The sequence below is a fragment of the Calidris pugnax genome, unplaced genomic scaffold (genome assembly GCF_001431845.1).
Source record: "Calidris pugnax isolate Ruff unplaced genomic scaffold, ASM143184v1 scaffold273, whole genome shotgun sequence".
NCBI lineage: Eukaryota > Metazoa > Chordata > Aves > Charadriiformes > Scolopacidae > Calidris > Calidris pugnax.
The window spans coordinates 5438192-5452909 of record NW_015094508.1 but is presented as its reverse complement, the minus strand read 5'-3'; the positions used below and the strand labels follow the sequence as shown (position 1 = coordinate 5452909).

General features: G+C 42.9%; 1 protein-coding gene across 1 annotated transcript in view; it reads right to left on the bottom strand.

The window, feature by feature from the left end:
- Window positions 1-14718, bottom strand: part of CMYA5 (cardiomyopathy associated 5) — a 50081-nt gene that overhangs the window by 14468 nt on the left and 20895 nt on the right. The window contains exons 3-8 of the mRNA XM_014964938.1: window positions 13824-13919; window positions 12894-13127; window positions 11133-11155; window positions 9019-9140; window positions 1282-1431; window positions 98-244 (exon numbers count right to left, since the gene is read on the bottom strand). Coding sequence (XP_014820424.1) covers window positions 98-244; window positions 1282-1431; window positions 9019-9140; window positions 11133-11155; window positions 12894-13127; window positions 13824-13919 — 772 coding nt within the window. The remainder of the gene's footprint in view (window positions 1-97; window positions 245-1281; window positions 1432-9018; window positions 9141-11132; window positions 11156-12893; window positions 13128-13823; window positions 13920-14718) is intronic.

The window sequence follows — 14718 nt, the reverse complement described above, 5'->3', positions numbered from 1 at the left end:
GTTTCAGTAACACTATGCACTAGAATTGGTCTAAGGACCTGAAGCTTATAATAATCAAATGACAAAATAATAATAAAATGCCAAAATATGTACATACCTGTTTTAAAAATGGCTTTTTCACTGGGTAAGCTACAGCCTGTACTGTTCACAGCCATGACCCACACACTGTAGCAGCGATCTGGCTCCAGGTCCTCCAAAATGCAGTGGCTCTCCTTCACCGTCACTCTGTACTCTTCCACCAAAGCTAGGAGGAACACACACACGCATGGGACGTCACACTCACATGTTGCACTGGTAGGGCCTACGATTGTGCCTCTCTTCTAACATGTAAAAACCAGTCAATTAAAAAAATCTAGGAAGCATTACTAAGCAAGATCTCCATATTTTACTCTGACTCAGTTTTTGAGAGAAAGTTTCTGACGTGCCCTTGAGTCGAGTGGACTCAAACCCCGTTGATGGCAAGGGGCAATTATGGCCCTCAGTCCTACTGAGAACCAGGCTGCAAGTTTGCAACGTACAATTAGCAGTTGTCAGCCCTAATTTCACCACTCTATAATGTAACAACTTCTCATAATGGACTTTATAGCTCTGAGCTATAAATCAGCTCTTATAAAAAGCCCCATTAGCATCCTTTAACATTCACACACACACATACAAACATGCACACATGCAGAGCTTTAAGCACACATGCTTAAAGTGACTTTATGATCAGTCTGAGCTTTTTAATGAATGAGCATTTCAATCCTCTTTTCCCAACTTCATATATAACATTTGAAATATTTTAATGTCATTTTGAAAAAACTCTTTGTCTACATGTGGAAATACTGATTATCTTTTCCTGTATATTTTTTTCATTGGGACACATTTCCATAGTACATGCAGGGCCCTAAAAGCCCAAGGAAGCCCACCCCTTTGGGAGCTCTATTAGCTATCCCCATGAGTACCCACAGGGCAGCATGGACACGTCCTCTCTGTAGGTCAGCCTGCTTCATGAAAGGGCACCTCAGCAGGGATGTTGCTGCTTCTCTGCAAACAACTGCCCCTGTTGTTGCGGGCCATTATATTTATCTTGCATTTTGGGGGACAAAGGGGAGGGGAAGGAACAGCATGTACCTCATGCTCTCCTCCACTGTTACCCATCCTGAGTCCTATACGTGATGTCTTTACAGCCCCTCTCCTCTTTGCACCCTGGGCCCTCCCCTGCAGTTTGGTCTCCCCTCTGCTGACCCCAGAGCAGAGCAGAAAGGAGTCCTGCCTTCATGAAGGCAAGACCTCACATACCCCCTGCATCTTTGCTGCTTTGTGGCTCCTCCATACAGTAGACCTGGAAGCAGTCGATGGCGTCCCCGTCATTCACAGTCCAGTAAACAGCAATGGAGGTGCTGGTGGCCGAATTTGGTTCCTGAGGTACAACAGTCGGTGTCTGCGGGACTGAGAGGAAAGTCTCCTGTTGTTATTCGCACTCCTGCACTTTCAGCCAAATTAGCTACAGGTTTGTGAGCCAACCTGGCTGCCTATTTTCACTAAGGTTGCTTATCTCCACAGAACAAGTACAGCAAGTACATGAAATACAGATAATACTGGTGCAGTTTTAGATCAATAGGTCCTTCTAAACTAGGAACTGAAAAGTTAGTTTCTCAGCATTGTAATCTATCTGTTTCCCTCACAGTCTGGACAAAACAGTACCCAGTCCTAGTACTGTGACCACCTGAACCCAGTGCCAAGTGTGTGCCCACACCCTGCCCAGCTCTTGGGTTCCTTTCCTATGGGGCAGGACCATCACACAGATGAGTCATGGCATGGTGGCTTGGTTCCAACCTCCGTCAAGGAGGCTCCCAGGACCGTGGCAATCCTGGATACACAGAGTTGTCACACAACTCCAGCCACCCTTCTCCTTTCCCCAGGAGACCTGCTCCCTTTAGTCATAGGGAGAATTTCACTGAATTTCACTGAATTTCTAGAGTTGGAAGGGACCATAGAGATCATCTAGTCCAACTCCCCTGCTGAAGCAGGATTGCCCAGAGCTAGAGCATGTTACTCAGGACTGCATCCAGGCGGGTTTTGAAAATCTCCAAAGAAGGGGACTCCACAACCTCCCTGGGCAGCCTGTTCCAGGGTTCCGTCACCCTCACCGTGAAGAAGTTTCTCCTCATATTTGAGTGGAACCTCTTATGTTCCAACTTGTGCCCGTTGCCCCTCGTCCTCTCGGTGGGAACCGCTGAAAAGAGTCTGGCTCCCTCCTCCTTCAACCCTCCCTTGAGATACTTGTAGGCGTTGATAAGGTCTCCCCTCAGCCTTCTCTTCTCCAGACTAAAGAGTCCCAGCTCTCTCAGTCTCTCCTCATAAGGGAGATGCTCCAATCCTTGAATCATCTTTGTAGCCCTACGCTGGACTCTTTCCAGTAGTTCCCTGTCCCTCTTGAACTGGGGAGCCCAGAACTGGACACAGTACTCCAGTTGTGGCCTCACCAGTGCAGAGTAGAGGGGGAGAATGACTTCCCTTGACCTGCTGGCTACACTCTTCCCTATACAACCCAAGATACCATTGGCCTTCCTGGCCGCAAGAGCACACTGTTTACTCATTGTCATTTTACTGTCCACCAGGACCCCTAGATCTTTCTCTTCAGTAGTTGCCTCTAGCGGGTCCACCCCTAACCTGTACTGGTACCTGACATTTTTCTTCCCCAGGTGCAGGACCCTACACTTTTCCCTGTTGAACCTCATGAGGTTCTTCTTTGCCCAGCCCTCCAGCCTGTCCAAGTCTCGCTGGATGGCAGCACAGCCCTCCGGGGTGTCAGCCACTCCTCCCAGTTTGGTATCATCAGCAAACTTGCTGAGGATACACTCTGTCCCCTCGTCCAGGTCACTGATGAATATATTAAACAGCACGGGTCCAAGTATTGACCCCTGGGGGACTCCACTGGTTACAGGCTTCCAACTTGAACCTGCTCCATTAATAATTACCCTTTGGGTCCTGTCACACAGCCAGTTCTCAATCCACCTCACTGTCCCCTCATCCAGCCCATACTGCCTCAGTTTCCCAATGAGGATGTTATGGGAGACAGTGTCAAAAGCCTTGCTGAAGTCAAGGTAGATGACATCTGCTGCCCTCCCCTCATCCAACCAACCGGTTATGGCATCATAGAAGGCTATCAGATTGGTCATACATGATTTACCCTTGGTAAACCCGTGTTGCCCACTTCCAATAACCCCCCACTCTTCAACTTGTTTGGAGATGACATCTAGTATGAGTCTCTCCATCACCTTCCCAGGGACAGAGGTGAGACTAACTGGTCTGTAGTTCCCAGGGTCCTCCTTCTTGCCCTTTTTGAAGACTGGAGTGATGTTGGCCTTCCTCCAGTCCTCAGGCACCTCTCCTGTTCTCCACGACTTCTCAAAGATGATCGAGAGTGGTCCAGCGATAACGTCTGCCAGCTCCCTCAGCACTCGTGGGTGCAACCCATCAGGCCCCATGGACTTATGAATGTCCAGTTTGGCCAAGTGGTCCCGAACCTGGCCCTCCTCTACTAGAGGAAAAATTTCCTCTCTCCATACCATCCCCCTTGCCTCTAAGGCCACAGATTCATGAGGGGCAGTCCTAACAGTGAAGACTGAAGAAAAGAAGGCATTCAGCAACTCTGCTTTCTCCGTGTCTTCCACTACTAGGGTGCCCACCTCATCCATCAGTGGGCCCACATTATCCCTCACCTTTCTCTTGCTGTTAACATACTGAAAAAACCCCTTTTTGTTATTGTTAATATTGGTGGCCAAGCTGAGCTCCACTTGAGCCTTGGCCCTTCTAATTTTCCCCCTGCATATCCTCACCGCTTCATGGTATTTCTCCTTATCTGCCAGGCCCTTTTTCCAAAGATTATAAGCCTTCTTTTTGTTCCTGAGTTCCAGCCGAAGCTCTCTATTTAGCCAGGCTGGTCTTCTTCCCTTCCTGCTTGATTTTAGGGACTTGGGAATAGCTTTATCTTGCGCCTTTAAGAGTGCCTCCTTGAAGAATGACCAGCTTTCCTGGGCACCCTTGCCCTCGAGGACCATCTCCCAAGGGACACCCCCAATCATGCTCCTGAAGAGGCCAAAGTCTGCCCTTCGGAAGTCCAGGGTGGCAGTCCTGCTGGCCCCCCGCCTTGCTTCAGTGAGAATTGAAAATTTTATCATTTCATGATCACTTTGTCCAAGACGGCCTCCAACGTTTACATCCCCCACAAGACCTTCCGAGTTAACTATCAGCAGGTCCAGTAGGGCACTTTCCCTGGTCGGTTCCCTCACCAGCTGCGTTAGGAAGTTGTCTTCCACGCATTCCAAGAATCTCCAGGACTGTTGCCTCTCTGCTGTGTTATATTGCCAGCAGATATCAGGGAAATTGAAGTCCCCCATGAGTACAAGGGAGAGTGATCGTGAGGCTTCTGTCACCTGCCTATAGAATACTTCATCAGTCTTTATATCCTGGTTTGGGGGTCTATAACAAACTCCCACCACAATGTCTGCCTTACTGGTCTTCCCCTTGATCCTTATCCACAGGCTCTCGACACTGTCATCATGCATATTGCTAAGTTCTAGGCATAGAAGACTGTTCTTAACGTAAAGGGCCACCCCACCTCCTCTCTTTCTTTGCCTGTCTGCTCCACTTCTACAGCTGTCTGCTCCACTTTGATGCACACAAGCTGATGAAACCCAAAGACACTCCTTATAACATCAGGCCACCTCAGAAAGGCCAGAAGACCCTTGAGCCTAATACAGGCTCCTTTGGGTGATTGCCTTCTCCACTACCTGACCTTGCTTTGCAGCACAGGCACCAGAGAAGAGGACACCCTATGAAGAGGATGCTCATGACAGCAGAAACTGAAAGCTCTTCTTTGTAGTTGACAGTATGGGACAGCTCACTAATGGGGAGGAGGAACTTGCAGAAGAAGAGTTTCCTCCAGAGACAGATGTATGTAACTGATCCCAGAAGGGTGTGCTGGGGAAAGGACCTGCTACACCAGTAAGGGATTCCTGCAGTGTGTCAAAACCACTGAGACTGAGAGCAGCAGGGGTGTGCTTTAGGTAAAGGAAAGCTCAGAGCTCCTGCACTAAGCAGTCTGGGGAGCAGGGGGCTCCCCGCAGCCTCAGGTCCACCCCTGCCCAAAGATGGCCTCCTACTCCAGGCACACTAGAAGGTGCTCCTGCCCAGCACAGTCATTTTCCCCACAGACCCAGTGGACAGAGGATCCTTGTTGTGCAAGTGAACCCCAGCTCTGCCAAAGCACCTGAACCTCATGGGACAAGGAGCATCCTTCACAAAGAGTGCTTTCAAAGACCTCCAAGGTTCCCCACATTTCATATAAACTTTGTCTCCTGATCTGTACAGATCCATCCATGATGAGATATTGTTCCCTCTATGATTATGGCTTAAAAGAGAGGGAGGGAAAAGAAAGAAGCAAAAAGCCCCAAAAGATGCTCTTTGTTAAAGTGATTGCAGGGAACGAAAATACATGGTTCTATTTCTTCACTCAGTAAATTTCCATATTGCATGAATTCTCCTAGTATCTCAGCAGAAAGCTTTTGCTTTTTTTCAGTTATCTTCACAGAAATGATGATGATCCCCTGTGGCACAAACAAGGCAAATGCAGATGCTGGCTGTTTCCTTATGATTTATACAGAGAGCCACCAGTACAGTAGGATTACATCTGCTTCCCATTGAAAAAAAATCACCCTTCTCATTCCTAAAAAAAATCTGCATTTTGTTTTTTGACTGCATCTAGAGTTGGTCAATTTAAAAATTGCTCATCTTCAGGAAAATACTTCCTCTCAGTGGACCCAGTGGAAAAACAAAGGTTTTTTTCCTATGAAGTTGCCTGGAAACTGCTGTTTATGATCACAGAAACCCCACAACTGCGAGATATATTATTATGCCAAATTTGAACAGAAGCTTAAGAACTTAATGAATGAAACTTCTGAAAAAAAAAAGAAGTTGTAGATCAAAATTCAGTTTGTTAACATTGAGAAACATTTGATTTCTAATTTCCTGTTGCATAATATGAAACTAACTTTTGAAAAGAAGTAATTTCAAAGCAAGAAGCTGAACTCTTCCCTTCAGAAACAGAACATTTATGTGTTATCAAAGCGCCAGTCACCTTTAAAATTAATTTTAGTCAAATAAATTAGATATTTGTACCACAAGTTTGACTAAATCATATTTTTCAACAGAAGAGGGCAAAATTTTCTCATCAGTTCAGTTTTCATTGAAGTCCTGTGGTGTAAGGAAGCTTTTCTTTCATGCTACCTAATCTCCATGGTCCCCGGAAACAAAAACAATAATACCAAATATTCTATGGATATTTACTCCTTTGCAGTGTGATGAGAAATAACATTTCCTTGGCTCTGTGGACTTGAAGAAGGAGAGCAGTCACATTCCTCTGTGACTTTAATGGACGATTGTTACAATCAGCAAAGGTCCTTGCCTTCTGTTATAAAAGAGCAGGACTCACAGCAGGCTTTGGAAATAAGAATTTTTACATTTTTAAATTTTACCCACTGTTCTTGTGGCACAGCCTGGGTTCCAGTATGCCCAGTGGCATGCTACAAGGGTTTTTTATGCTTATGCACTTGTTAGTGGGGTGACATGTGAAAGAAGAATTTGATGGAAAAGGGCTTTTCATTAGTGGATATGAAAAATTTGGAAATGAAGGGTGATTTTTGAAGCATAGATGTTTTTGAAGTGATGAAAATAAAGTTCTGTGACATTGTCCAGGAAAAGACTATACTTTCTGAGGGAAAGATACGCGGATTGTAGCAACATGGCACATTCGCATTTATTTCATCAATGGCATCAGCCAAAAAAAGATTCTGAGAGTGTCTGACATTTGCGTCTAGTGTGCAGTATGTGACAAATGATGTATTCAAGGTGCTCAATTCCAAATAAACTTTCATGTTGGCATTTACCTCTGTTGTCCTTCAGGAAGAGTGTAATCGTGAAGAAAAATAAATACATGTATTTTGTCTACTGCTCACCGAAGTAAAAATTACAATAATAATTGCAATAATTGGTACTGGAAGTGAAGAATGAAAACTGGGTATTTTAGAAAGAGAAGAAAGTATAAAGAACAAGGGGCTCTGAAAGTCGCTTGTTGGTGGAGAGTCAGCCATTTCGGAAGAGAAGGCTCCGGGGAGACCTTATAGCGGCCTTTCAATACCTGAAGGGTGCCTATAGAAGAGCTGGAGAAGGACTCTTTGCCAGGAAGTGTAGTGATAGGACAAGGGGAAACTGTTTTAAATTGGAAGAAAAAAGATTCAGATTAGATCTCAGGAAGAATTTTTTTACTATGAGGGTGGTGAGACACTGGAACAGGTTGCCCAGGGAAGTTGTGGATGTCCCATCCTTGGAAGTGTTCAAGGCCAGGCTGGATGGGGCCTTGAGCAACCTGCTCTAGTGGGAGGTGTCCCTGCCCATGGCAGGGGGGTTGATGATCTTTGAGGTCCCTTCCAACCCTAACCATTCTATGATTCTATGATTTCCAGTTTATCAAAGCATGCTAGTCTGGAGCCACTGGGTTCTCGGCAAAAAGCAGACCTCAGAAGTTTGGGGAGAAACATGTTGGAGTGACTTGTGGGAAAAGGCAATACAGTATGGCAAAACAGGTCTGTCCTCCTGGATAACCTTGCCAGCAGGTAACAGCCCAGGAGGAAAGCATGGTTGCAGCCACGGGACTGCAAGAGGTTGCTTAGGAACTAAACGAAGACACATCACACATTTGCACCGCTAAGTTAAGTCTGGCTGAGAGCGGGTTACAAAAAAGATCTTTTTATCTGACTTCCTAATAAAATGAGGCCGAGACAACACTGGATGCACAAGTGCCTGTCCAACATCACCTGAGAAGCTTTGAATGCCACAGGCAAATTCATACAAATCTGACGGGTAAGTTAAGGTCTCAGAGATACCCAGTTCCTCTAGGTCTATTAAAGTAGCGGTGTGGAGGAGAGAGATGTTCTCCCCACAGTGACATTGTTGAGTGCCCTCAGCTCTTATTAGACCCTGGAGAGTCGGCGCAAGATGACTCTTCTCCAATGTCTATTAGGCACCTGAAAATCCAGCCAGGAAACAAAGCACCTTAGGGTAATCAGTGCTCTAGTTCCAATGCTCAGGGACCAAACACACAAGAAAGAGGCACCGCTTGAAAAGCCAGAGAGTGACTATGACAGTGGTGGTGCATATACAGTGAATGGGAGGTCAAAAAGCACAACAGTGAGAAGCAAGCTCCCCAAACAAACATTCTCTTGAGAAAGAAGCACTGGAGTGAGACCTCATTATGATGAAAATGAATTCACAAATTGGTGCTGTCAGCTCTTTGCTGACAGCTGTCCAGATCACAATAATTTCTACAGGTACATGTACAGGCAGAGCAGAAAGTCCACACAGGCAGGCTATTTACAGAATACGAAATATCACATAGAGATGAATAAACCCTTTTATCATGTGCAACTTTCACCGCTGCACTCTGAAGCTGAGGCTGTTTCCAACTACAGTTAGACACTTTCACTTCCCATGGGGGTTTCAGGTACCTCCATTCACTTGGCACAAACCCAGGGACCTCAGTTGTCAGCCAGACCCCTGCTCTTCTCCCCACGCCAGCAATATTAGGGCTGCCTCCCTTGGAAGTGGAGAGCTCAGGAGACCCTTTGCCTCTTCTGCCCCTGCCTGTAGGGGAACAGCAATTTCCTTCGCTCTGGGAGATTTACAGCAATTTCTTTAGCCCTGGGAGATTTACAGATAGAGCTAGTCTGAGGTACAGATATCTTGAGTGATGCAAGAATCCCCCACTTTCGCACTTTTCCCTCTGTTGCTCATCTTAGTGTCCTACTAAAAGCCAAACATTTGTGCACAATTAGACTTCATTTTACATTCAACTCCACTAATTACATGGTTTGCAAATTTATACTTCTCAAATAGATTCTGTTTTTAGCGTCATAAAATTTCCAAACCATTGCCAAAATGTTAGCTTTTGCAAAGAGGATACTTAGAGATGCTTACCAGCCACTTGTTTTAAAGAGTGCTGGTTGCTTTGTTCTGGACTGTCCGCATAGTGCTCAAACAGTGAAAAAGCACTGGGCACCTTTTCTAAAGAGAGAGTAGTATCCATTGCAGAAAGTAACCTATTTGGAAGAAAAAAAAACATAGGTGTAAAAATGCTTTGTGGTGTCACATAGTTTCCAAAGGCCAGAAGAAAAGACCATGCAACATACATTTCTGTAAATATTTTCCATGAACTTGAGTTCAACATGCAATGAGAAGCTGTTTTGCTGGTTTTGAACATGTAGAGCATACTGTGATTTCGGATCAGGAATGCAGAGAGGGTACACGCAGTACATATACACTTGACACACAAGAACATGAGGATTTGAAGTTCACAGCAAGACTTCCAGAACACAGGGATCCAGACTTACTAAGGCAGTGCCTTTCAAGGTTACAAACTTAGAGCTAAACTACAGCAGCTGACTCCAGACACGTAATGTAAAGCAGCTGCTTGCAGCAAACAAAACAAAAAAAAAAAAAAAAAGAGAGAGAAAGAAGATAAGATGGATTCCACTTAATTAGTCCATGTTCTCTGAGTTCATTATAGGAAAAAATCCAACATATTTTTAACTCTGAAGCAAAAGCAGCTTCAAGGAAATGAAAAAAAATTTTTTTTCAAGCCAATTGAATTTTACCTTTCTCCCCTTCTTTTTTCCAGTCACCAAAGTAGTTAATTATGCATAATCTTAACAAAGCACAACAAATGTAAAATACATTTTCTTTAGAAAAACATTCATTGTTATACAGGCTTGTTCTTAACTGTTTTAGCAAGTCAGATATTATCAAAGTAATAACCAAAACCATGTGCAAAACAGAATAAGCTTGAAGTTCAGTGTGTAAGTTATCAAGTAAAGCCCAAGCATACAGAAAACCTTGGAAAATCCCTTCATCACATTATACCTGCTCTATTCTTATGCAATAAACTACTAGCAGATATGTGGCCAGACCGTTCACATTTTGACTTAGAATGGGGGAATCCAAATGTATAGTCCTAATTCTGCAGATTAATGGGTACCCGAAAGGGTGTTGGGGACAGTCTCTTCATACCACTCTCCTAGGGTTGTAGTTTGACTGTGAACTAGAGCCCTGATGTCACTGTTGTACCCCAGTCCACGTCAGCACACGTACGGCTGTGATGGCAGAGGCAGCACTGACAGGGGGATCTCTGACATGCACCACATAACACCTAGGCCCTTTGGACAAAGCCAGGGGCAGTGGTCTGGGCAAAGTAGGTCTGGGGGCTTGCATCGGAGAAGCCTGCAGCCAACCGGTCCGAATATTTGTAGTTCACGTTGGAAAATTTATTGGGGGAACACGGGCTTATAATTGAACTCTTCTCTCATAAAGATGGGTCTTACCAAAATTACTTCCTTGGGTATATGGCACACGGCAGAGAACTGTTTGCTGTTCCATGTATTTACCAGTATGTGCAGCAGGGCCAGGATGCAGCTGTGATGAGGCAACAGCCCTCTGACACATCCTGAATCAGGAGGTGCCCGTGAAGAGGCATGGGAAAACATCAGCCCACAGTCTCCTGGTAAGCTTTTGAAAACCACTTAATCTCATTTTTTTCTGGAATGATCTTTAGAAATAACCCCAACAATCCAAGCCCAACAACTCCAGCCATGGGAGTGACACTTTGCATTATAACCTTTCAGAGGCCAAGCAATGCAGAACCAGACTAGTGAAAAAAGAGCACACCAGTGATGTCTACGAGATGGAAGTATGGTCAAAATGTGGGTTATTTTAGTGTAAGTGTGTATAATAATAATAATAATAATAATAACTACATCTGTTTAAAAATGTCTGTGCCGAGATTTAAAATTGAGCTGACATTTTAAAATGTTACCTGTTTAACTGATGTATTCCAGAACACATGCAAAACACTTCAAAACCAGTCAGTTACAGCAACAAATATAACACCTCTTCTATTAATTTCATTATTTGCAAGGTTTAGAAAAGCAGCTATGAATATTAGCAGTGTGTTTTCAAAACTTGTAAGAACTAAGTGAAGCACTTAGCATGCTAGGCCTAGTACTCACTACAGTGCACTTAACCCATATTTCATATACCTTTTATTCAATTCTTTAGATGACTAAAGGAGGAAAAAAAAGAAATGTATTAAGTTTTCAAAACCCTGAAAACGTTGAAGAGCCACTCTTCTAACAGCCTTGCTACTCTCCACAGACATAAAACACGAAGAGCATGACTTGGTGTTGTCTGGGATGCTGCTCATTCACACCAGCAGAACATTTGCTTCCCTAGGAATATTTCACTTCAAAGCTCTGGCTCAGCAGGCTATCAGAGTCCAAATCTGGGTTTAAAATCCTGAGGGGTCAGTATTCAATATCCAGGTTTAAAGATCAGAGCACAGTCAAACATTTTCCTAAACGAAGTTTTTTACAGAAAAGAAATCACTTGCACTATAAGAACAGTTCAATCCAAATTCTGTCTGAATTCTCCTTCATAATTTCTGGTTACTAGAACCTGTGTGAGATTTGTACTCGTGGAGTGAAAGTTTCTCCCATGGTCCATGAATCTTCAGCTAACATTTCCTGACTTTTGAACAGAAAAGTTCCTACCCTTTATCATAAACAGAAAGGGGCAGGAAATCTAATAATTTTCCCACCCCAAAAAAAGAATTTCAGGTTATAAAGTTACCTTTTTGCCAAAGTACTGATCCAGCACCTCACAAGGTTCAGGAAAATAAGATATATTTCTCACCTATCCCGAAATAGCCAGCCTCCCATGGCACTCACTTGGTTACAGGATACTAAGACACTGCATAGCTTGGAGCCGAGGGGAAAACCAAATACTGCTCCACCATTTCCACAACTGCTGGTATATGGGCCGGGGGCTTGTATTTGGAAAGCTGATTTATTTTGCATGAGTGGTCAGTCTTTAGACAGTAATTTCAATTTTTCATTTCTTGCATTGCAGGATAGTTTCTTTGCAATGTCCAGACTACATGCTAATTCCGTAGCGGTACACGATTACTGGCCCAGAAATCCCATCCCCTTCAAGACTGCTGATACACTTCTATCAAGGAGAAAGTGTTGCAGCTCATTTATGGACAAGTCTTGCAGCACAAAACCAATCTTGGAGGACCCAGGCAGTTAATAATTAACCTGTAGGACCCTCTGACACCAACTGATGACTGATAACTGCACAAGCTAGGTAACTCCAGTCATGCAGACTCACAAGGGATGCTTTTTACATCCAGAAAGGACCCCTACGGACATGCACCCCACATGCACATTCCTAAACCTATCCCATTACCATGGTTTATCCCCAGCCAGCAACCAAGCACCACATAACACTCAGTGTTTTTCAGCAGTAGACATTTATCACAGCCTCAGTACTTTGAGTGCATACCTACTGTGTCTGCTCATACAAAAAAAACCAAAAAACCCACAACAAAACAAGAAAAAACCAACAAAACCCCCACAACTCAACAACTCTGCTTCCCATTTACATAATTTTCAATTACACTTTCTTGTTTCACCTTTATTTTTCATATAGTAAAGTAACATTTCTTACTCTTCAGTGAGTAATTAATTCTAGACAAATTACCAGTGTCCCTTAGCCTTCTCCTCACAAACGAAACGGAACCATTTTAATGACATAAGGTATGAATCATCCTTGCAATTCTCTCTGAGCATTCACATGACAAAAGCAAATGATCTAGTGGAATAGGTGAGCTTGCAGGATTTAACTATCTTTAAAAAAATGAAGGTAAATAACTCATTCTCAGCCTAGGTACTGTAGGCTGAGAATGAGGCTTTCCTAACCCATATCATAGAACTAACAGTAGGAAAGCCATTTTTACTTACATTTAGGAAAACAAATCCATCAAGTTCTTCTGTTTCCTTTACTGTTGTCTCCAAAGTTTCCTTTGCTGAATCAACAGTTTGCTGGAAGTTAACCATCTGCTCATACAGGTACTCCATTTTCATCTTCTTCACTTCCTCAAAGTTCTCTGATTTTTCATCATATTGTGCTACCATTTTCTTAAGCATCTCTTCATTCTGTTTTTCCAATAACTCTGCGTTTTTCTTACAGTTTTCCTGCATAGAAAACAAACAAATGTGAATTGATCTGCAGAATAAAATCGCAACACTTAAGGAACACACATGAACCCTCAATTAGCCACACATGAGCCATCCACCAGACTCCTTCTGGCACCCTGAAGATAAGAGACCCTTATTCCTCTAAGCAAGCTCATCCGGGAGAAATAATGCTAAAGAAATACAGTAAAAACAATGGCAGATTTAATTTTTTATTTTTTTTTTTTTTTACTATTGGTGTTTAAAATTAAACTTCTATATTTAAGCATTGAGATAGGAAACCTGACTACAAAATAGCTAAAAATCAATACTTTTAACTGAAATTAATGTAGTCCTCAAGGCTTAAGAACTTGGGCATTAACAAGTTAAGACATTGGGCTACTCATTTAGATGCTTCACACAGGATTCTAAATAAAGACACAAACAGTGTGAGCTTTTTATAAGCATAAACAAAATGAAGGGAACTTTTTGCTTCAGTGCTTGACAGTGACATATTCCATTTCAATAATGTGCAAAAAAAGTGATCTTCTTCTTCTTCCCCTAAAGTTAACACCTTCCAGTGGGAGAGGTCAGTTTGAGGACTGGAGAAACACCCTGTTTTAGTGGAATCAATGACACTTCATAACAAAGCAAGCATACGTTAGAAATAATTTTGTAGAGGGAAAGAAAACTATTTCTATAAAACACTGGACTTACCTCAACAGAGTTAAATAGCGATTCAATATCACTCACAAACTCTTCAATCTTCATTGACTTTTCTTCCAGTGCTACTAGCAATTCACCTAACTGATCCTGAAATGTAAAATGTTTCAGTAACATAAGTACATTAGTTTATAAAGTTTTTACACACAACTTATTTTAGGTGAATGTTTCTGTTTTGCCATGAGCCTCCATTGGAACAATTGCTAAATTAAGTTCAAGTATCTCCCTGGCTACAAAGACAAGCACAGAAATAGCAACTGGAACAGGCACAAAACTGTTTCCAAACCAAAAAAAGTGAGCTCAGTTCAACAGGGTGCTGAGTGTCTATACGAGTTGTTGAACGCTATGAATTCCAGGGCAGTCTTGCTAGAGACTGAGTGTACTGAGAGCCTCATGAGGGTCCTTGAGATATTGCAGAACAAGCCCATAAAAGGAAGATAATGCATGTAATTATAAGGCCAGTAGATTATGCAGTGTTGTAATTTTTTAAATTAGAATTTTAAAGATATTTCCTATAAACCAGAATTCATCAGAATCACTGGTTGAATTAGATGTGGAAACAAAAGCAGTCCAAGGGACAACAGCCGTGAGAGACGACTCTGAACTTCTTAGTCCTTCTTGATCTTTCGTGAAAGCAAGCTGGCCATCTGCTCAGGTGCAATTTATAATTTATAAAAATACTTAGTTTTAATTAGCTGGCATAAATCTAAAAAGAAGGTTAACTTTCTTTTTGGCGACAGCCTTCTAATATAGCAAACTTCTACAGCTAGATCTGTTGAGAACTAGCATATGACTTTCCATTAATTATAAACATCACATTGGATTGCACAATTGAAGGCTCACTTTATAAATATTTAGGGCCAATCAACAAGATTCAGTGGCAAACTTC